This window comes from Lipophrys pholis (assembly GCF_963383615.2).
Source record: "Lipophrys pholis genome assembly, chromosome: 3".
Lineage (NCBI taxonomy): Eukaryota > Metazoa > Chordata > Actinopteri > Blenniiformes > Blenniidae > Lipophrys > Lipophrys pholis.
Genome location: NC_137627.1, coordinates 8,734,512 through 8,759,212, shown reverse-complemented (window position 1 = coordinate 8,759,212; position 24,701 = coordinate 8,734,512). Strand labels below are relative to the sequence as shown.

General features: G+C 41.8%; 1 protein-coding gene across 2 annotated transcripts; it reads left to right on the top strand.

Annotated features, from left to right (window-relative positions):
- The first annotated feature begins 110 nt into the window (after positions 1-110).
- blmh (bleomycin hydrolase) lies at positions 111-22,065 on the top strand. Of its 2 annotated transcripts, none has more exons than XM_080460207.1 (13): positions 111-181; positions 495-744; positions 2,722-2,919; positions 3,954-4,063; positions 5,078-5,219; positions 5,972-6,060; positions 6,153-6,245; positions 14,837-14,992; positions 15,100-15,258; positions 15,518-15,585; positions 16,138-16,255; positions 16,528-16,594; positions 21,751-22,065. In XM_080460207.1, exons 2-13 carry the CDS (start codon positions 735-737, stop codon positions 21,897-21,899), a joined length of 1,359 nt encoding a protein of 452 aa, XP_080316333.1. In that variant the 5' UTR covers positions 111-181; positions 495-734; the 3' UTR covers positions 21,900-22,065. The 2 variants fall into 2 exon arrangements, with proteins under 2 accessions (XP_080316333.1, XP_080316332.1); XM_080460206.1 differs by having other exon boundaries at positions 135-334.
- Positions 22,066-24,701: the final 2,636 nt, after the last annotated feature.

Below are 24,701 nucleotides of genomic sequence, written 5' to 3'. Positions count from 1 at the left end.
ATCATGCTTATTGTGTTCCATGTTGCAGGTGTAGTTAAGAAAGCACACGCACCAAAACAGTACAAGAAGAAGAAGAAGAAGAAGAAGAAGAAGAAGAAGAAGAAGAAGAAGAAGAAGAAGAAGAAGAAGAGGAAGAAGAAGAGGAAGAAGAAGAGGAGGAGGAGGAGGAGGAGCAGCTATTGTCTGGAGCATTATTTACATTCAGAATGCCTGTACACTTTAGAATTACTGATATGGATAGTTTGCACTCAATTGTAATGATTCAATTTATTTTCTAAGTACTCTTGATTTGAGTGTGTTTTACATGCACGTGCACCCATGCACGTGTGTAGATGTGAGTTGAAGCGTACAAGCATGTGCACTCATACGTATGCGTGCAGAGTTGTTCGTTTGTTTAGTTGTCTCTTGTCAATCTCCCTGTCTGAAATGTGCGATGTAATTATTATGTAACTAGTGTTGATTGTCATAATCGTCTCCCCTCCGGTGATGCACAGTTGTCTCTCAGTGGTGACTCTCTGGGGGTCACGTCACCTGCTGTGTGTTTGGTCCCACTCGTCCAAATCACGCGCAAACTCCGCCCAACCGCCACGTCAAAGACCGACCGGGAGTCCATAATCGAGCGCACCCTGGTGTCGCGCTTGCCGCTGACTGACTGACGACTCGGTGAATGAGATAAACAAAGAGCCGGTGACTTTTCAGGACGACGCACTCCGCTCCCCAAGCTCCTCGGCGACATGGAAACCGGTAGGTCGAGTTGCCGACGAGCCGTGTTTGAGCCGCGGCGTGTCGTGTCTGCATCGGGCGGAGCGCGGGCTGCGTGTGTTTCGGATGACAGCTGCGGGAGCGCGAGCGAAACGGCTAAAGTTAGCTTCCGCTGCGTTAGCATGCCAGCCTGCTATAGCACGGCTCGCCCCGGCCGCCTTCTCTCAGCCAGGATGACAGTTCACACCGACTAACTGCCAGCACGCCGCCGGCATTCAAGCCGCACAGACTGGACGATGACACACCCCATGTTGTTGGTTTAAAAAAAAATTTAATTTAAATCACGAGCTCCAGGAAATGTGACTGTTAGCTCGCGGAGCTAGCTCGTTCAGAATGAACGTTGACATGCTAAAAGCTGTCAAACTCTTTTAGACGCCGATTTACTCATTTCAACGAGAGTCTCTGTCTCTAAAAGATAAATCAGACTAATATAGGACTCTTTTAACGTCTTTTAGCAGTGCTATGTAAGTTAGCCTTCATTCAAACTAAATAGTTGAGGAAATTGCTCCAAATCCCAGTTTCGTTTTATTATGTAATAACGCAAAGGTCATTCTGTTTAAATCGGCTTCAAGTGGTTTTCATTCATACACCACTGATTTTTTGTTTTTTATTTTTAACCACAATATAAGATTCTTCATTGAAGTATGGACCTGCTTTCTAATAATGCAAATCATATTTTAAGATATCACTTTTTAATCCAGCTCTAATTCACCTATGCACCCATCTAGCAGAGCTCTTAAAATGCTTTGCTGTCATAATCCCAGCTGTCCAACCACTGATGTGTAAATTTGCAAGTCACCCTAGCTGGCTTGTCCCCTTTCCATTGAAAACCAATTTAATGTATGCCCTCACCATTTAGGTTGAAAGCAACCTGACCAAACAACTATCCAACCCCTTTTTGAGAGGCTCACTTATTATACTTCCAAGCACGATTAATATGTTGTTTATAGACACTGCTGGTGGGATATACGGTGAATCACCGTTTATCACTTGTTATTTCCCATTTATTACGTGTCTATGCGCATCAGCATCATCAAAAAGATAGAAAATATCTCAGCTGTTGCATTCTGAGGAAAAAACGGGATCCACATTTCTTGAAATATTCTCTGGTGTAGGCTCACTTCTCCTTTTCTCCCTAATAACATGAGCGTGACAGTTAATGGAGTTTGACACTGTCCTAATCTGCAAAGCTCAGTTCATTTCAGCTCTACGTCGGTGGAAAAGAACAGAGACCGGTCGAATTCTCGGCATCATGCATGACTAGGCAATGTCCCTCTCAATGTTTAATTGCGCTGCACTATTATTTGAGTGAATTACAAACCACACGGCAGTGTCAGTTTGATTCTGTCATTGTGTTTGTGTGTGTACGTGTACCCCTCATTTCCCCATAACATGAGACTAGACAAGCTTTCCAGTGTGTTCGGCAGGTGATTGATGCCAGCCACCTCTGATCAGCTCTCAGCTACTACACTTACAGTACTACGAGAGAGTTATGTTTGCTTTCAACAGCCTCTCTGTTTTCCACTCTCGTCATGCTTCATCTAACCTACAATATTACATTTGTTCAATATCCTTAATTGACCATTTGCCTGGATGATCTCTACGTGGAGGGTGGGGGGAAAAAAGCAAGCGCCAGACATCTGTATTGTAAAAAATGACGTGCTGTTGGTTTCTGACTATTGATCGGATGTTATCCAGGCATTATTGTAACATCTGAGCGCGTGAGTGCTCGTAAGTCAGATCCTAAGTGGGAAATGTGCGTGTCTAAAGTGCACAAACGAGTCATGGGAATCTGGACAGTACATGGTAGGAAATACCTACTTCCCCTTCCAACATAGACATCGAGTAGGGGGGGAAAGTATTCTTAAACTCTGTAGAATTTTTAAGTGCCTGTTTTCTTCCTCCATTATTTCACCATTAACCACTTCTTTCTTTCTCTTCTCCTGCTTGCTCCGGAAGGTTTGAGTCAGGAGAAGGTAGCCACCTTCCTCAAGCGGCTGCGGGCCGAGCCACGTTACCTTTTGGCTCAGAACGTGTCCACATGCATCGACCCACTGGAGGTTTGTCTGCACCGGCAGACTGTCCAGGATACTGTGCACATCTTCCAGCACTCTATCCCAACAGAGGGCAAACCTGTCACCAACCAGAAAAACTCAGGTAGGACACGATGTGTTTGAGGAGTTGACCCTAGGTTTTATATTCTCACTCGGGGCCATGGCCCAAAAATCACTTATTAAGCATTTATTAACATTGTTTATTGAAGATATTGCCGAAGTAACTGTTCATGTGTTCCTAAAATGTCCTCACTACAATTCCAAGTTATAGATGCACTTGTTTGGATGTTTGTGTTGCACATTTGCTCTGATCAAATGTTAGTTGCTCATGACCAAAGCATGAATTAGTAGGTCATTGTTGCTTAAATCTTCATCTTCTGTTTTGCTTTGAAATAATAGAAATATACTGTATGTGTAAATAAAAAAAAAATAATCTGTTCAATCAGAATTGTGATAAAAACTGAATTTACACTGTTATTGTGTGAAATTAGCAAAAGATTAGTAAAGTGGGTAACTGAAATAAGCCGACAGGCAGATTAATGGCAATAATCTCCCCCTGGTTGTGTCATTAATTTGCCCCCGAGCTTTTTCTGTGATGTATTAAACTCTGGCAGTGATTCCAGCCGACAGACTTCAGGTTTAACGTCTTTCTGACACAATGAGCGGCGCAGCGACAACAACATGCGTGTTGGCGGATCCAGTGTGAGCTGCCTAAGTTTGTCTTGGCTCATAAATGCACCGACTGCTCCTCAAAAGTTATACAGATGGTTTCACTTTGAGTGTCTCGAAAACAGCAATGCTTGCCGCTTTTAGCCTCAGTGCTGTTTGTACTGTACGCTGGAATCTGATGAATAATTCCTGGCCGTTACACAGACATTCTTCCCCATTGTCTTCAGAGCCATGTCTGACGAGCGTTTATTTGTTATTGTAAGTGTCCCAGTTACAACACAGCGATCATTGACCCACCAATTTTGATCTTGTGCTAAAAATATTGGACCAGCTTGGTTGTAAATTGGAATAACCTAATAAACAAGTGACACTTGAATTTCAAGTTTGGTGTGTGAGAGATGTTGATCCAATCACTCGTATATTAAAGCCTCAGTACCCTGAACATTTGTCTTCTTTTTCTGTTCGCAGGGAGATGTTGGATCTTCTCGTGCCTCAACGTCATGCGACTCCCCTTCATGAAGAAGTTTAACATAGAGGAGTTTGAGTTTAGTCAATCCTATCTATTTTTCTGGGACAAGGTGAGATCTGACACTGGATTATGAACTTGTTTGTTTCTGTCATGTTTTTGAATTGACTTTTTTTTCTTTATTTTTTTTAAGTTTGAGTTTATTTGGGATGTTCTTGTTTTTCTGCAATAAGGACATTGTGTGTGTGTCTGCGTGTGTGAGAGAGCATGCATGGTGCATTGGTGCAGAGTTATTATGCCGCGCTCCTGTACTATACCGGCTTTGTTCTCCTAAAACCCTCTTTTGTGTTGTTGTGGTCAGTGCTCTTCCCGGGTTGACGTCAGAGTGACACCTCGCTACGGGGTTACAAGTTTTGTTAGTCCCTCGTTCGCCTTGTTCAATGCATACGTTAGAGAGTCCTACTGACTGTAGATGTCGCACTAAAGATGGAAAAGGTCAAGCTCTAAGTATACTCCCTCTGAGTCTGAGACAGTTGTTTGACGTTATATCTGGGGTGTTGAGATGGCTTGAAGCTCAGATCCCATTCGCATCATGTTCTCAAATCTTTCAGGCCTCTTGACCACCGACTGCCACAATGAGTCATGTTTTATATCCTTTTGTGGAGACGTTGGTCTGGTAAAGGTGTCGATCTGAATTTATTTGTGTCCAAAGGTGGCCTGATACTGTACATTATTGCTTTGATTCCCAACTAAAGTATAGATGAAATGATTCAGTTGTCTGAGTTTGGAGGTTTCACCCTGCTAAGTTACTACTATGAGTTCATTTCTCTGATAGATAATGCTTTCCAAATTTTAATTGAGAGCTTTTGATTTTGCATGTTTTGATTTAAAAAGTATAAATACATTTTATTCAAAGTATCCTCTCAGGACAACCATCAATACAATAAAATGAATGTTAAAACAAGATAAAACTAGCTTTGAGAGGTCAAAATCCTCCTGCAATCAAGTGCTGAGTCTTGGTTCTGCAACTGAAGCTGAATGCAGTTCTAGAAGGATGCATAATAGGATAGTTTACAGTTTCTCAGTTTATTAACAGCGTCTCCTTGTTGTGTTCTTCTATCTGCAGGTGGAGCGCTGCTATTACTTCCTCCAGGCCTGTGTGGAGACGGCACAGAGGAAGGAACCAGTCGATGGACGCTTGGTTCAGTTCCTTCTGTCTAATCCAACCAACGATGGAGGGCAGTGGGACATGCTTGTCAACCTCATTGGTTAGTTGTTGTTAAAGGTCACACATCATCTTGAACATAGTTCATGTTGAGTGGTTGTGTCTGTCACCACTGTGATCAATGCACTGGACCGCTGATGATGCAAGTCGTAGACCTCAGAAATCCCAAATGTGGCTCGGTGGGATCACGTGGATCTGAAGTCTTTTCCTCTATAACCCTGTCACCAGTTCAACACTTCTTTCTTTCCTTTCTCCGGCTGCTTTGTTTTGGGGTTTTTTAGGCAGTCCAGGAACACCTCATAAGCTGCACTTTGAGACACACTGACCCGATCATCTACCCATCACAATTTGACCCTTGTTAAACTTGCTTATATTCTGACACTTGTACCTGTTACTTATGAATGTCACATTAGGCAATCGGTTCAGTTCTATCTCACATTTAGATTTATTATAATATTAGACTTGGGCATTAGATATAATTATGTTGTATAACTAAGTATAGTGCATATATCCTATAACTTTACTTCAATAAACTGTCTCTACTCAAACCTGGTACTGACTGAGAATATCACTTGACTGATGTTTACATCTCTTTCACTTTATATTCTGTATTGGGGTATGAATAATCATCATGGTTCCCCTTTAATTCTAACACACTTTACTTTAAAGGATAATTCTGAAGTGCTGCAGAAAAGCAATCATCACAACATACAGTTAACAAAGATTCAAAGAATAATCCTTAGAATAACAGTGTAATGGTTTTAACAATATTGCTTCGTGCTGTCCTGTTTTCAGAAAAATATGGTGTCATTCCAAAGAAATGCTTCCCAGAGTCGCACAGCTCAGAGGCTTCGCGCAGAATGAATGACATCCTCAATCATAAGGTACATTCATACAGTTCCTTCACTTTAGAAGACAAGTGGAGGCATTGACGAGCCAGTGCTGACTGTAGTTTTTCCCTCCCGGTGTGTTACAGCTGAGAGAATACTGCCTAAGACTGAGGAACATGGTGGCCAGCGATGCTACCAAAGATGAACTGTCTGAGGCTGTGGACACGATGATAGAGGAGGTGAGGCTGAAAAAGAAAACTCACATTTGCACCTTTTAATGTCATTATTCTGGGGTAAATTGAAGGAATTGGGATTGTTGGATTTTATGCAGGACTTAACAGGATGTGAGTGACGTGAGCCCGAAAAAGAAATCAAAGAAATTTAAACTATGAAAAACTGTTGCAATCTAATTGAAGGAGTCACCGTTACTTAAATTTCACTCTTAGCCAGTCATTCAGTCATGAAGAAGTAAAACAAATTTACTTTAAAATAGTCAGAAGTGTCATAAAACTCTTGTGAATATACAAATAGAAAAGTTGAAAATCTATTAGGACTGAGGTTGTCGGGTCTCATTGCATGCCACCATTTCATACTCTTCATTTCATTAAAAAGTAAATTGTAAGAAAGTCAAATGAAAGCATTATTAGGATGCAACTGTGTTGAACCGTGCACCAGTTGTTAAATTGAGGATGAAATATGGACGGTATGAACAGTCAATGACATAAATGTTCTTCATCGTAGTTCTTGTTTGGCAGCTGTGTGACCCGTGGGAACCTCTCGCTGATGCTTGATTAAGATTATAAGAAGTGACTGACGTGCCTTCATTTGTCTCATCACACACGGGCTAAAACGGCCTTCTGTTCTTTCGTTGACTAGTTATTTATTGACAGATTTTAAAGAGACTTTGGGGTTTTCCACTAGTTTGCTCATTCATGAAACTCAAAATGTGTTTTAAAAAAAAAAGTATAAAGTCCAATTAAAGCTTGATTGTCTTTCTTTCAGTGCCATTAGGAATTCAAGTACTGGTGTGTAGAAGCGACCGTTGTTTATAGTTGGGTTTTATTGAAGTGTTGAAGTAATTTTCAGGACTGGTTTGGTTTGGTCTGGTGATTGGTTAAAACATGTACATTAAATAGCTGTATGAGTTTAGAGCTCACTGCTGCATCCAGAAATTGTGCATGAACGAATGACAAACACTGGACATTAAAGTTTAAACTTTGTAAGATATTTCCATTTTTACCAGAAGAGGGAGCTGTCAAATAATAAAATACTGCAATGAGCAACCTCTGAGCAGAAACTAATGGCAAAGCGGCCTGCAGTGTGATAGTAGGGATAAGGCTGTTATTAACTTTCTTAGAGATTTAACTAATGGTAACAGTATCATGCCTTGTTTAATATTCACCTGCAGACATAGTTTTTCAAAGTTATAGACAATTTATGAATAAGTAGTGGACACATTTCCTTGTTTCTACCTACAGTAGACTAAGGATGAAAGCCACCATATTCGTTCTTTAATAGCACAGGGGAGACTAATGTCGTACATTTAATAAGGAATTAAAAATACTACAAAGTGCCTCCAAAATGAGTGCTGCCATCACTGATTGGAAAAGGTTCAAGAGAATAAAGAAATCATGTGCACACTGATCACTCTCCATTGTCAGATGTTGGTCTGTTCCATAACAAGATCACTATCTTCAGCTGTGTGACATCAGGGGAACAAGTATCCACCTCCACAAGAACAAAAACTACAATGTAATACAGCTTCGCCTGATGAGTGAGCTTGCGCTTGTCAACAAATAAGACAACAAAACAATTGAGTCACGTGCGCCTGTACGTGTTCGGCTAAACGCCGTCGTGCACACTGGTATGTGTTTTTGTAGGCCGGACTTGTTCCGTTGTGTAGATATGAAGCTTTAGTGTGTGTGTGCGTGACACACAACCTCGTCAATCAATCTCCATTGAGATTGTCGCAAACAGCACAGAGGCCTGGTGGTCTGGTCAAGCAGACTTTGTTATCAGCTGTTGGCTTGTATTGTGCTGACGGCTGGTTGCTTGTTTAAACAGTCGCCTGTGTTTCACTACACCTCCACGCACGCAGCACAGGTACACACATGAGACTTGTTCACACACACACACATAACGGTGAAAACGGCTCTCGGAGCAGCGCGTGGTAGTGTGGAGGCCGACGGGCGACGGACAGTCGGCGTGCTTGTTTGTCCACCTGGAAGCGTTTTGTTATGTGAAACATTGCTCTGTCACGGCCTGTGACGACAGAGGACTGAGTCATGGCAAAAAAAAACAAAAAAAAAAAACGACTGGTGTGAAGATTCAAATTCTTCTGATATTATCAAAAGTACATATTACCTACAGTAATCTAATATAACATCCATTATAGGATACACACAGCAGGGTGTATAATTTTTAAGTGGCTCATTCATGTTGTTCTGCCTTTGCTTTTGTTGTCAATTTATTCCATATATAGTGTTTTTGTGCAGTTTCATATCAATTTATTAATCGGCGATAACACTGAAAATATACATTAAAGCAATTCTAGAAATTGTTGTTATTGATTATTACACAAAGTGGTTTTTTTTCCAGTTCTCAAAGAAGCCAGAAAATGACAATACATGTAGTAAGAGACAGATGACATGTATCTACATTGGATTGGCTATGAAATCTAAAACAAACAAAAGAAAGCGGCTTGTATTCATTAAATTGATGAACTCATCACACGTTTCTGGTCAATTTATGCAGACCATGGCTTCTTTTTCATGACAATTTGCATGGTTTTATGATCTAAATCCAACATATTCATAGATTTGAAAATCATGAAACTATTTGTTAAACTACAAGTTAAATGCATTCTTGTCGACAAATTTACTGAGAATAAAGTTAAGATACTATCATTATAATGTACACCCTATCATAATTCAATCATTATATCATCTTTCAGACAATACAGTGCAGTTCAGAGTGTTTCCCTGGAAAGCATATATATATATATATATAAGTGTGTGTATGACTGCATATGACAGATGCAGACATCCAGACTAATAAAAGTAAATAAGCAGAACAGTTGGTTATAATAAGGTAGTGAAATAAGTACCTTGAGTGGGAAAATAATTGGTGTACGGGATAAAGTGCTGGAGAAGATTGGTGTATAAAAAAAACGCTTCAATTATAAAAGAGTGAAGTGAAGACAAGAAAATGAAAGACCTTTAAAATCAGAACATCAAGTCACCAACTTGTGCGTTTCTTTGAAAATTTAACTCACTTTGGGGAGTCCCAAAACCTCTGAGCGCCAGATTCGACATTTAATTGTGACGGTTCGGGTCAAGTTCAGGAGATATTACATGCATCACGTAAATGTTTGGGCCTCATAAGTAATGCTCCACAGTCATGTGTCTTTGTGTGTATTTTTAGTAAGACTGAATAAAAACGTGAGGGCTGGGTTTTATTCTGTCTTTTTTTGGGGGGGGGGATTGGACTTTGGCACACCGGCAGTAAGCTGTGTGGTCCTTCACCGTCAACATGACAAGTTGTTTCATTCAGAACAACAGCGCTGTTACACATTAACACTGTAAATTATGACTAAATTGGGATTATTGACTTCAGAGCCTTTGCACCTGATTCATGGTTACGACCTGAAGGTACCACAGAGCGAGCAGCAGTCATCAAGAGTCATCATGAATGTTGTGTTTTTTTTTGTTTTTGTTTTTTTTTTTGTTCTAGAAAGCCACTTTTCATCTCTGCGTAGATTGAATTTTCAAAGGAACTGGTGATTTCACAGACCATCAAATGCTTGTCCTCGTTTCAAAGTTTGTTTGTGGACTCGAGCGCTCTGAGTGTTTGTGGACTTGCGTGCGTTGGTTTTCTTGGACTCCCACAAATTGGGAAGCTGGCGTTTCTTCATGCTCCCATGCGTTTTGCATCCACGTGTGCACGTGTGGGTTCTTCAGCGGGAGATCAAAGTGCCGCGTCAGTCCTACTCGAGTGTGTGTGGAAGTGATGCTGTCCACCCGCCCGATGTGACGGCCGGGACTGCGCCCTGGTCTTTATCAACACTGGGCCCCACGTGCAACCCCACGACAGGGAATAGGGGCTGGCGCCTCTGCTTCTATTCGCCGTATAGAACCCGGAGCGCGGTTAATTTAACCGAATCAATCTAAGTGTCGGAGTATAGTGTTTTTGCTTTAAAAAACTTAACCTACTTCAACTCGTCCTGCAGTAAGAGTAAACGAACTAATGCTGCGCACTGAAAGGTTTTGTCCTCGTAGACAGAATTCCTACTCTCGATAGCTTAGATTTCAAAGCCAGCCTTTCTTCTTTCATGCTGTATCGGGTGTTTGTTGCCGCTCCTCCTCTCTTGTGCGACGCACACCCAAATAACGGCACAATCAGTGGAAACTGTACATGCAGAACTTCACACACATGAAACGTACACAGATGGTATCCCTCACGCCACCGCCGTAGCCTTTTCCGTGCTCCATTGCGTCATGGAATCAGAAACACAGTGTGCGGCTCCGGTCTTGGCTCCGAATTCACAGAACGATTCCTAAGACTAGTCTAATTTATGAGATTTTTGCAGGGTAACCTCCTCCCGCTGCAGCTCCGAGGCCGTGGGCTGTGCAGGTTTGTTGTTCGTTGTGGGTGGGTTCCTGGGTCTGTGTCATTGTTAGGGGATTCAGGAAAAGCCTCAGAATAGCCTGTTCTGAGTTGTCCGCTCACATTTCTTGAATTTCTTTTGCAATTGTTAGAATGTAACAATGAGCACATGTGTTGCATGTTTACAAAACAAGGAAGTTTAATCAAAACCTCACTCATTTTTATCCAAACTGTTTGCATGGTGTCATTTGCTTACACTCACAAGTCCAGCTTCTACACAATTTTTAAAAATGTACTTCAGAGTAGCAATGAGCCGCATGCTTTGCATCAAATTGGTATCAACTGGGTGAGAGCTAGTTTTGAACTTTCAGTAAGTTGAGTGCCTCAGCCCCAAATGTATATTTTTTTAATGTGATTTGAAATAATTGAATTTCATAAACAAGTCAAAAATGATTTTATAGCAAGTTAACTGTTTTTATACTCTAAATGTTCGCAATATACGAAAAATGAATGCATTGATGGTTCTATGTGCAATTGTTTAAAGGGGTCATAAACAGAATTCACTTTCTAATATTAATGGTTTTACAACAGTTATATTGGAGTTATATTGGTCCCCATACCTGGAAATGACTTTCCAGAAGGGAAGAAAGTCTGTCATCTCTCTACCTGGCTTGATTCATTTTTTTTAAAAAGTGTGCACTCCAAGCAGCGAATCAGAAATCAACCCTAAATAGTGTCATCAGGGGTTTAGTCAATCCCAGTCATCCCACTCCCTTTGACCCTCCCACAATTAGGCAGCTCTGCTCTGGCACATGGCACCAGGAGAGGAAGTACTTCCTCCTCTTCCCAAGAAGGTCATGTGTGGGTGGAGCCAGTCCAGCTCACACAGACACAGCAGATTCTGAATGCAGCTCCTGTGATCCAGTATTCAAATTGTTGAAAATCAAAGAAAAGCTGGATTTGGGGCAATAAACTTTGAATAAAATGTTTTTGGTGCAAAGAGGCTCAATAATTCTTCTCTTTAACACTTACAGTCAAAACGGTACCAAAACATCTCCTGTGTGAATCACATTAACTTAACCTTTTTTACCGAGATATGCTTCAGGTGGTGGCCCTTAGTTTCTAAAAATCCCCAACCCAGCAGCTGAATTGCGAGCAAAGGAATGTTTCTAGACCAGATGTCGTACTTGTTGTTTGGCTGGTCATGTAACTTGCATTCAGAAACAACTTAATTAAAATACACCATCTAGGACCACGAGATATCGCTGCATGCCAGTGGAATCCTGCAAAAGTACCACCGAAAAAGTTCAGTGTGTCTGAGAAACTTGTGAGGAACTGGAGAAAAAGGATCCCAGTCTGGTTTCTCCTGCCGCTGGTACAGCCATGCTTTGAACATGGCTAGACTGCGTATAATATCATTTAATGGTTTATTCTCATCAACAAGGTTTTGCAGCTTTTATAGATTGATCTTGTGTACCTGTTAACCATGGCACTATTATTTCTGGGGAACTGCTAATTGTTTTACAATACAAAATCCTCTCCAATCTGTCATTATAGCAGTCGGATGTATTTTATACAAAATAATAGGTGACAGGCTCACAAATGTGCTGCACATTTGGTTTAAGTCTCTTCCGTTTAAACATTAGGCATTAGACATTGCATATCATCTTGAATACAAATGGAAAATGTAATAACTAATTACTTCTCATTTACCTGCCAGCTTTTAACTCTGGGGTATCACTGATAGAAATGGTTTTTTGCAGGGCTTGTATGTTCAGAAGCCAAAACTATGTCTCACATTCCTTGGAAAACGAATACTTTCTACACACACAAACCTACAATATATCCATAAATGAGTGCTGCAGATGCGATCATTAGTCAACTTCAGCCACAATAAATGTGCAGTTTAGCTGATTGAGATTTAGAGCAAGACATGCAAACTCACCATGTCACTGACATGAAATCCACCTTACACTAAGGACTGAAGAGTGCGTTACACGTTGCTAACTATCGTATATAATCAGCTGGATCCTGAAAACTGCTAACAATTCAGATGTTTTTTGAATTATTCTGGTGTGAAAGAAAAGGATGTTGAAATTGGAGTCCAAACATGACCTAATTTATACAGATGTTGTGAATAATGGCCGCTGATGTAGTGGTTAGCACAATTTCTCAACGGTTGACTTTTTTTTTTTACTGATTTTTAAAAAAAAAAAACATTACTGGATTTTGCCTCAAATAGAAAGTTGATGAAATCAAATAGTGTTAATCATGTTCTAAATTATCCTTAAAAATGGGAAGAGCAGTAAATAAACACACAATCTCCATTTTGGGACAATATAGGCAAATCAGGCAATATTGATGCCTTATTGCATTCCACCATGTTTTCAGTGGCTAAACACAAGCAGTGTTCACAGTACCTGTATGGGTGGCAGTCACTAACGTTTACTGATGTAGGGAAGCAATTGCTGTGGATTTTGTTTTCCAATACACCGTCATCCCAGATGGTTTAATAATTCAATAAAAATCACAAGTTGTATTTGCCATTGAATATTTTGACTGTTGTGAATTGATTGCACGCTTGCACTAATATATTTATCCCGAAAGATAAATAAGAAATAAGTCAAGTCTACTGTTTTCTAGCTCACTGTATCTCTTTACTGTCACTCATGTACTGTATATCTGTCGACCAGTCTGCAGGTGTTTCAATATTGATGCTCCTCTTATGTCACTGTGGCTGTTTATTGTCTGACTGAGACCTCTGTGTGCGAGCCCAGCCTCTCACGGCTACTTTATTTGCATTGCCAGGCATGATGAGTGGGCACAAGGCTGATCCAACATCAAGGGTCATTTTTACAGGATGTGTCAGGGCATCTGGAAGAACGGGGGGAAAAAACGTAACGCGAATCATAAAGGATTTACTGGGAAGAGCGGCGTTGTTATTGGAAGAAAGACATAAGAGGATTGGGAAGTAAAGCGTGGGCCATCCAGGGGTAGAGGAGGTATCTTCTTGGCGCACCAAAGGCATTTGGGCAAACAGAAACCAGATGAAGAGATGGGCACCGTGTAGACATGTCCATGATAGTCTAAACACAGTAGTAGAATTGAGAACAGAGCGGTTCAGAGGTTAACAAGCGAGGGATTTGAACAGATGCCTTTGTTGATTCAGCTCATGTGTGTATTTTTGTGTGCGTCTGTACTTTTGTGACTTTACGTGTTTCTGTAATGAAGAAGGGGGTTGTTTGTTTGGGTAAGCCAGGCCTGAATTTATGCATATTTGTGTGTGTTTGTCTCTCTGCAAGCATTTCTGGGGTGAGAATGGCGCACTCTGTAGACTCGACGTCTACTCGACTAAAAGCAAGAATGTCATCTTTATGTGAGGGGAATTTAATAACATGAGCATGGGAAACTTCTGCTATGGCTGCTACAGTTCTCCACTCCTGGCCAAAAATAATCCTGCAGGCAGTTCTTTATTCAGCCTGGCAGAAGGTTAATTTCTCTGAAAATCTGAAAATTGAATAAAAGTCTGTGCGAAATTTGTGCCTTCTGATACTAGGTAGCTGTTGGAGTATGATGTATCACCATTCATTCGCGCAATCACTCTGTGTTTTGGACCCACTGTGCATGTGCATCTGCTTCGTCTCAGGCCAATGCATCACCGTCTAATTGTGCCTCTTTTATCTACCACCAACAATGGTCTGTACTGCATCTTAATTTTCTCAGTTCCTCCTTAATCCTATTTGGTAGGAAAAGCACGTATGGAGTCCTGGGAGAGAACAGCGGATGGGAGAAATGAGAAGCAAAAGGGGTAAATTCCACAGATAACTATATCAGAGGTTGGAAGGACCAGAATGACAGACGGCCAAGTCCAAACAACCTCGATTTAGCCCACGGGGATTTGGCCTGAACTTCTGGGCTGCAGGAAGACGCACATGGTGTAGAGAGAGAGAAAGGGTGTGCCCTGCAAACCGGTGAATAGAAAGATCAGAAGCTGGAGAAGAGGGGGAAATGACAGGTCTAGGCACTGTACTCATTTGCACAAGAGGATACTATGGTTAATGGGTGAAATAAGTGCACTTATGATAAATGTACAATAAAATAACTGGTGACTTTTTTCTTTTTCCTAGGAGGTTTAAAACATTTTTCATTTTGGAGGCCTTAGACAGCCTGATTAACATTTCAGTGCAGTGCTTTTTGGATAAATTCCCCCCTCTGTGGTTCACAGGTGTTCCGGGTGGCCAGTGTTTGTCTAGGCAGCCCTCCTGAGACCATCTGCTGGGAGTACAGGGACAAGGACAAGAACTTCAATCGCATGGGACCACTCACCCCTCAAGAATTCTACAGGGAGCACGTCAAACCTCTATACAACATTCAGGACAAAGTATGTGACCCTTCAGGCTTTACAGGCAGACATGTAAATCTTACTTCAAGACTTATTGCATAAAGCTTCTCAGTGTTTAAACTTGTGCGGCAACGCCCTACCTTCAGGTCTGCCTTGTAAACGATCCTCGGCCCCAGAACCCCTACGGGAAGCTGTACAGTGTTGAGTTTTTGGGTAATATGGTTGGAGGTCGCAGCACTCTGTACAACAACCAGCCTATCCAGCTGCTTAAACAGGCTGCAGCTGAGTCCATCAAGGATGGAGAGGTAAGTTGAGATCACTGATGAAATCTTGGAAAATGAAAGCCTGTTTGCAGTACATCACACTCAGCCAGTGCAACCAAATTGGACTAATATACACATTTTTCCATTGTTGGTCTGTCATTTTTAAGTTGTTTTTAACAATACTGGTATTTCCTCAAATATAATTTTTTGTGTTATATTGTAGAGACATTTGGTCAATAAAAAAGAATTGCATGTGTGCGTGTGCCCAGTTGAAATGCAAGTGTTTCTTCTGTTTTATTAGGCAGTGTGGTTCGGATGTGACGTTGGGAAACACTTCCATGGCAAGCTGGGCATCAACGACATGAACGTGTGAGTATAATCGAGTAACATCATGTGTGCGAGTCAACAGAGCTGCCACACCTCAACTGCCCCAACATGAGGAAGTCACTTGGCCTTGAAATTCAGGCGCAGCAGCATCAGTGTCTGAGCCTCTGGCGCCTGCCTCACATATTCAGACTGAACTGAAGCAGCATGATGCCGAATGTCTGGTATCATCTGTACTGAAGCTCATCTCTCAGACAGACCACGTCTTGTGCTGGTAGATTATAATTGGAATGAGGCTGAGGCTTAATGTTGCCTCATTTCTGCATTCATGCTTGAGAATGAAATGAAACGGTGAGCTGTTTTTCAGCCCACGCACAATCCCAGACTTATGAAGGCAGCACATTTGGCTATTTATGGTCATCTCTTCAACTGCTTCATCTAAAAATAACTTTGCAGCTTTGCTGGATTATAATACAGTCGGTTATCAAAGTTGGCTTGAACTGTAAGGTGAAATCGACAGGGGGGGAGCTCATACTTCCTTTCTCACCACAGGACGTGTACTAAAGCAGCTCGGCTTTGTGTGTATGTTGCACGCAGGTTCAACCACGAGCTGGTGTTTGGAGTCTCGGTGAAGAATCTTTCCAAAGCAGAGAGACTGATATTCGGCGACTCTCTCATGACCCACGCTATGATCCTCACCGCTGTCACAGACAAGGTACGCTCACGCAAACATACTCTCCAGGTACTCGCCTGTTCAGTATCCGTTCACAAACTGACCAACCAGAAAACACGCGTTCAGAGTTTCCCAGAGTATCTTGCATGAAAGTCCTGCTGTGTGTTTATACTGCTTTAATCCGCTGCAGTTTTTCATTGTGCTGTCAATTTCCCCCCTTGTAAGTAAGCCCAGCTGTCAGGACACTTTCTTTCCTCTCATGTCTGACTCTCCCTCTTATCTCCCCATCGGCTGTCCCTTGCTGCGTCTCTCAGGATGTGAAAGAAGGCTACGAGAAGTGGAGGGTGGAAAACTCCTGGGGGGACGACCGTGGGAACAAAGGTAACACCTCACCTCATTCCTAATCTTAACTCACCGATTCCTTGAGAGTGTCATTTTTTATTTATTTATTTCTTCTCGATTTACACTGGAGTACAAGCACCATGTGTTTGAACCAGCTTGCCGAGAGGTGACCTCTAAAAAGGTGCTTTCACCTGGATGTGTTTTAGGAAGCATTCACATATATTTCCAACAAAGTCATCTGGTTTGGTTATAAACCATAATTTTCCTGTTTGGAGCCGTTAAATTAAGAACAGGGTCAGAACAAGAGGTTTATGAATTTGTAATTGGCTGTGTCCTGTTTTATAAAGGCTCACAGAAACTCACATCTGACCTTATAGTGTTTTTCTTTTTCTCCCCCCGCCCCCCCCCCCTTTTTTTTTTTCTAAAGCTCTGTGCCTCTGGGGCTTGTTGCTGTTATTAAATCATCGAACAGTGATTCCAAAAAGTTCACAAAGTGTTATGTGACGATGCATTTTCTCTTTTCACATTTTTCTTTTATTTGATGCAATCTGAGCCGAGCAGTGTACATTTTAACAGTTCTGATAAAATTGTTTTTTTTATATATATTTCTAGCGGAATTAGAGGCAGTAATTTACTGCAATGCTATAGATTTATATATTATTATTATTATTATATATATAGTAAATTCCCCCGGCTAGCTCAGTTGGTAGAGCATGAGACTCACAATCTCAGGGTAGTGGGTTCGTGTCCCACGCCGGGCGCCACCTTCCCGTGGGCTCACCACCTGCAGGAAGGTTCTTAAATGGTGCATTGTGATCTGGGCGACAGTGGTCAGACTGTCACCCCCGTGAAACGGATAACCGGAAGAAAATGAATGAATGAATGAATGAATATATTAAATTCTTAACAACCATACAACATTTATTAACACCTAATCATTCATTGATTCATTCATTCAAACAATTCAAAGGGAAAATATTATCGATTTTGAGATTTTCGATGAATTTAGGCTGAATTTAGATGCTTCATGTGCAACGTGAAGCGTATTTTAATCTCACGGCACGAAGTATGACTTTCCTACCTGTATGTAGCTGGCGACTCCACGGCTCTGGCGAAGATGCTGCTGTTAACTGATATGTGTGACATTATTTTAAACTTGGTTCATTCAGTTTTTGTCTTGTGAAAAGCTGCTCACATTTGGAGGGGAAATCCAAAGTTTTGTTGACTTTGTTGCTCATTCTAAAAGATTCTGCCTCCTGCAGTTGTTGGATATTATCGTTCCATGTTGTGCTGGGATTGGCTCCAGCACCTGAATGAAGTGGTATAGAAGACGGATGGATTCAGCAAATCGCTCTGTGGTTTTTGCCTCCATTCATCTTCTGTATGATTCGATATGAGTGAAATACAGCGTCCTCTGTGGACGTATCGTCTCGGATTAATCATGCAACTGAAATCTGAAATAAGCAGGCACGCACGCACGCACGCACGCACACACACACACACACACACATTTTAAAGTGGTGTGTATGAGCGAGGAAAGCTTCCCACAGCAAGGCCCAAATTCAAACCAGGCATCTTCTGATGAAGCAAGCATCACGAGTCGTCTATAAACCATTTTTAGAATATAAAGAAATAAAATACCTATCAACAATATTTAGCATATCGACCAAATGTTCATATGGAAAAATATTTTCAATGACGTATTTTAGAGTTTAAGCTTACAGTGTGTAGTCTTCATTAAGGGAAAACCGGGAACTTTTGAACCTGACGTTATATTTTATTTTTTGTGGTCACTTGTTTTTTTGTTTTTTTTTTGGTTCCTTAAACCACAATTTAAAAATGAACCCAACGAGCAAAGTTAGTCTTTGGCAAACCACCGGTAAGATATTTTTAAGGATCAAAGTCAAAATGTCAAATGTTGACCACAAAGTAAGTAAGGCTGTTTTCTTTATTCAACGGCCCTCACAGCACAGCAGGTACTCGCCACCGCTGCCCCAGACTACAGTTGTTATTCCCTCTCATCCTTTCATCATTGTTTCTCATCTTCCTCTGACCCTCTCTTCCCCAATCTCTGGACTCGACATTCCTCTGCAAATTATAGGAGAGTATTTCAGGTCAGTCATGCATCGTCTGGCAGCGCGCGCCACACACACACGGCGCAGGATGTACACACAAAGAGACGCACACGTACTCACAATATTTGCTTTGAACCCACAAACCTTGGTGACTGTTGGGAAAACATGTGAAAACCCCTCAGTCAAATCAAATGTGTTTCACGCATATCTTATTCCATAAACACCAGCAGATGGGGGGAGGCCCGGGCCCCCGAGCCCGTCCGCAGCCAAATTAATAAAGCTTTGGAGAACAAAAGTTTTGAGAAGTGGAGTTCACTTGGGAATCTTGAGCCTTTGTTTGTTTGACAAAAGCTGAGGCAGGGTGAAAAAAAAAAAAAAAAAAAAGGCACAGGCGAAAGAAAGGACGAGGAGAGCGAGCATGAAGGAGTTCAGCAACGAAGCAGAACTCGCGCCGTAGCACAGGTTGATTCTCCTAGAACGAGCGGATGAAATATAAGTGGGGAATATTCTGAAAAAGAGAAACACTGTAAGAGGTACCAGACGACAAGTTGTATTTATAAGGGTTGTAAAGCCTTAACGTCTCCCCGCAGACCTTTCTAACTCTCCTCCGAATGCTGAAGGGCGCTCTCTGGAGAGGTTTAACTTTCTGTTGCCCTCATCTTTAAGCTGTCACACACGCACTGTTATGAGTTGGCTCACTCCACAAGTCATACATTTTACACTGTTTTCAACAAATCCTTGGCAGGCAGCACACTCTGGGGTCCCTAAGAGTTTAGAAGTATATTAGCCCGATCGACTCCTTAAGATTTGTTAAAGCTCGTGTTTGAGCACTGGAATAGTTTGACAGAGTAAAGAATACTTTTTTTTTTTGGTTCATCCAAACTTCATGCTATCGTAACGTTCATGATAATGACTTTTGCAAACGAAACCTTACGTGTGTTTTTGATCATTTCTAAAGCTTTTCCAATGTCATCCGCACATCATTTATCACGTGACTTATAGACTTTATAGGTTCTATTACATATGTCTTATAAAGTATAATGACCACATAAACAAGTTGACATCAACTTGTGAAAACTTAGTCCAAACCTGAAGGGTCGTAGTATTCTCAACCGGGGGTCAAGAGGTAAGATAAACAAGCTTATAACCAGATGGTCGCTGGTTCAAATCCCTTGATTAGAAAGAGATTTCAGTGGGGGTCGTGAAGCTGCCGATCTTGTCCCCTCTATTGCACCGCTGTGGACCTTTGAGCAAGGCCTTTGCACTCCCAACTCCACAGCTCTTTCGGGTTTTGGCCAAAATGAAGGAATTTTCTTCTAAGGCCTTCAAACGTGATTGTTTAACACTTTTTCTTTTCCGTCTCGTGAAAGCCAAACAAACACTGCGTCACAGTAGCAGTGAGCGGAGGAGAATCTGTCTCTTTCAAGTCGAAACCTGAGACCACCGCTTTGAACTGGACCTTCTTCTTAGCTTCCAGTACGTCCATCTGTTCGGAGACGGGACAGTCAACCTATCCCTAAAAACAAATAACACCCAAAATTCAGACACGCACGCACGCACGCACGCACGCACGCACGCACGCACGCACGCACGCACGCACGCACGCACGCACGCACGCACGCACGCACGCACGCACGCACACACACACACACACACACACACACACACACACACACACACACCATGCCACCCAACACGCGGGTTCCAGGAAGCTCACGTCAACACACACACATGGATACCACAGTGAGAACCAGGCAACGCGCCATGGAAGATGTGCGTACTTGGAAGGACACTGATACGCAGCGCACACGCCATCCCAATACATTGTTTTGAACCTGAGCACGTTGTTGCTGATCGCCTGACGTCGTTGACGGGGCGGAGTTGACAGTTTGTTCTGCAGACACGAGGGGGAAAGTGAGTCTGAGCGAAAGGTGGTGTCGGATGAAAAGATTAGTAAAAAAAAAACCAGCGTAGTCCCAGGACCTGGCTCCCAGTTCTGAGCAGGATTACTATATGGGTCAGCTGGGCGCTCGCTTTCAGCTGCTCTTTATCTAGAAACACACAAACTCATTTCTTTCTAATTAACTTCTTCAGTATTGAGCCACAGTGTCATCCAGAAACCAGCAGGTGATCCGTTACGGCCATCAGAAGTTCAAGGTACGCTTGTCGGAGCGCACAGAGAGCAGGTGAAGCGGCGTTAAAGTGAAACGCTGCAGAGCGAGATGATGGCAGAAATGTTGAGTTTATATTTGACTTGAAGGGAGAGGCCCTGTCAATCATGAGGAGCGTGGATTCTTCTGGTCTTCCATGTTTCTGAGTGTGAAAACAAAGTTCATCGATAAGGAACACTCAAAGTATGTGGAAGCTTTGGCCTTGGCTTCCTGCTCTCATTCTCCCTTCTGTGGTCTTCATTTATTTATTTATTTTTCTGTGGAAAGAGCATTCTGACCTTCCCTTAAACCATGTGGTTCTAGTAAAATATATGTAACACAATATCAAATATTAACATAATGCAGCACATTTTGAAATGACGATGTACCCTGAAATTAAATCTAATCCGGTAGTACCAAAAGCTCCACAGCTCAAAGGATAAGATGAGCAGCAGTTTTGAACAATGACTTAAGTGGCAGATTTCAATTAAATATGGTGTCTCTCTTTTTGGTTCCAGCATTATGACCTTTTATATTAGTTGTTAAATGTACTGAGCTTTAGTGTCTTTATTAACTCGTTGCTTGTGCTGCAGGGTCCTTGGAATTGGTACGTGCAGGTGCGCCTATCAAAACAAAATTAAATGCAGAAATAAAAGCAGATCACATTTTAACCCCATAATTCAGTCGATACACAAACTAAAACACACTTTAAATAAGCTGGTCTCGACCACAGCTACGTTGGAGCAGTTCAGAGATACGAGCTGGAGGATGGATTAGAGGTGGAAGGAGAAGAGGAAGACCTCAGACGGTGGAGGTGGTTCATCTACTTTGACGATGATGATGATGATGATGATGCTACTTTTGAGACGACTGCATTTATTTTCAACCGCGTTCCAAATTTTCCGAGCTCCTCGTCACATGGTCACGTTTTCTGATCAGACTTCTCCTCTTGTTCCTCCATCTCTTTTAGGTTACCTGATCATGACGGACGATTGGTTCTCCGAGTACGTGTACGAGGTGGTGGTAGACAAAAAGTTCCTTTCCCCTGAAGTCATGGAAGTGATGCAACAAGAGCCCATCGTACTCCCCGCCTGGGACCCGATGGGAGCTCTGGCATAACCGCGGATATCCAGGTTTTAGCCCCAGCCTCTGGTCTTTTTAACTCCGCCCTATTCCTCGGCTGCTTTTACCTCTCGATACCCTCTCCCTCCCCCCTCCCCCCACCCACACCTCCTTTCAAAACAGCCCGATCTTCTAGAAAAATAAAGATTTTGTTTTCTTTTTTACTGGGCCGCCTGTGTATTTTGTTCCATCCTGTTTTTCTCTTTCTTAGACCAGCCGTTAGTCTCTCACTGTGTGTCGCCGTCGTGCTGCTTTGTTGCAGAGAAAGAAGCTAAAAACAACAACAGTTTGAGGTGAAACTGAAATACATTTCCCATTTTCACCATCTGAGCTCATTTCTCATTCATTTCTCATCTCGTTCACGAAACAACACTGAATTGATTTACTCTCGTTGGAATAACACTTGAAGGATTTCCAGTAACTCACAATCTTGTCATAACTTCCTCTCCGCAATCAACACAATGTAAACCAGAGAAGAAGCATAGGTGTGCATGTGTTTGAGTGAGTCATGCGGGTTCGTGCACACATATTTGTTATTACATCTTCTGCCTGCGTCCCGCCTGATTGCTTATCCAGGAATGTTGAAAGCAGGAAAAGGTCGCACTCGCTCATTTCTGCACGGGGCAGCCGCGTCTGGGCGAAAATCCACCCGCTTCCTGCACAGGTCGGGCAATCGCACCTCGGTGACGCTCCTCCGCTTCCTGCTTTAGAACACTCTCGCTGAGGTGAGGAGGGCCTCCACCCCTCCACCCCACCGCTCCACCTCCCAGCGGTGGACCCGACCTGTGGGATGAGTTACGGCCTCCCGCCCTCCGCGGTGTGGGCTACTAAAACAGAAGAAGCCCAATCAGCACCACATGTTGACTGCCGGAGTCCCGGGACCACGGCAGCTTTTATAGAGTTTACTTTTATTTTACTGTAGTTTCAATAACGCTGTCTTGAATTCTTGTCTCAGTCGCTGTGTGTGTAGTTAGAATGAAATAATAAAAACAAAAAACTCAATGCTAAATATTCCATTTGATGTGCAACTTGGCACCATATTCTAAATATTCTCATTTAATATCCCATATTTTGTATGTGATGCTCAACATTGGTTCTTTTATCCCAAATCAACCCACTCACATTTTTAAAAAAGCATTTCTTTACTTAAGCTCATTCATATCTACCAGAGGACTGCACCTGGAGGCAAGCCACGCTTCGGAGCACTGCTTCACCTTGTGAATTATAGTGACAGTGGGGTGGCTTTGAAATTTGCACTTTCTCCTGAGGTAAAGATGGATGAGGTGGATTTGACGGCTGGCAGATTGATAACCTGCTCAGAAATCTTCCCTAAGAGGAATGGTATTTTCTTTATCTGGGTTGAATTTAGGGAGGTGTGCGCTCAATCCCATGATTTCACAGGATGTTTCAGAGGAAATTGGGAATTATTCCCGACTTTAACATTTCACCTTCGTTCCGTTTGAAGGTAAGCGAGTCCTCAGCGTGGGTTTTAGCTTCAGTAGTAGTAGTAGTAGTATGTGTGTTTAACTTCTCCTTAGACGAGATACACGCTGCTCTACAAGAGTGACACGGGAAGTGGGAATGTTCCCAATTCTGACTTTGGGGGAAAAATACATGTGAAGTCAATTTCCCACAAGAACATTTCAGAACGTGTCACATAAATAATACTGAAACGGTCTTTTAAACTACTTCGTATTGTTTCCTTAAGAAGATATTTGATGTTAGAGGAAAAAGAGAAATCACTTGGAGCAAGAAACTTAACATTTCCCAGGATGCATTTTCCCGTCCGGAAATTTCCCACTACCACAAATGCACCATCACAACAAGGCTTCATTTCCATGGCAGTAAACCTTTTTTGTAAACTTTATTTTTGTATGTTTCGTGGTTAAGTAAACCACTACTGCAGCCACTACATTTAGCAATTACCTGTAACCAAATTTTCTTTTATTTGTTTTCCCCCCTCGAAAGAATACCTTATTGATTATCGTCAGTTCTGTAAATTCCACACAGTTTAAGAGGACTATGAACACAACATGACGTATTCTACTTTTACAGGTAACATTGTCTTAACTATTTACATTCAATTATTGATGCTTATAATTATAGCTATCCAATAGATATGTCAGTAACACCGCTGGTTATGAGGCCGAAATCCAGGCAATTTTGGAATGTATATATTTGGCCTTTTGAGGCTATTCTCTAAAACAAAATGTTAAAAATGGCTTGACTTTATTGCTAAAGTAAATACAATGTATTGAAATGTTATTTATCAAGTCACTTTAAACGGAAATTAATCTGTTGGGTTTTCATTGGGTGTGTCTGAGGTCAAACGATTGTTTTCACACTTTTGCTTCAAGGGATTAGCAGCTTTGCAGAGATTAAAATGTGGCCTTGAATTGTGAATTAACAGTAACACATTGTGAGGTTTGTCAATGAGTTCGAATGTTTGCGTGTTGACATCAATTCTACCTTTTTTTAATTTTTTTTATTTGTTCCACGGAGTCATGATGCGTTCAGGGAACATCCTCATGATTATAAAAAAGAAAAAGTGTAGACTTTATCTTCTGTGACATCACCTGAGTGTTGCTCTTCATAATAGTTCACAGGATGGACACACAAGTGGTGTGTGAATCTTCTGACACATTATAGGCTGATCTTTAAAGGTTTAGGAGCGACAGACATGATAAGTTGGCGCTGATTTCCATGTTCATTCCACTAATTAGGCTCATAGGAAACAGTTTAACCTGTGAAAGTTTTTTTGTTTGTAAATTTGTAAACGTTGGATCAGGTCCACTTGAC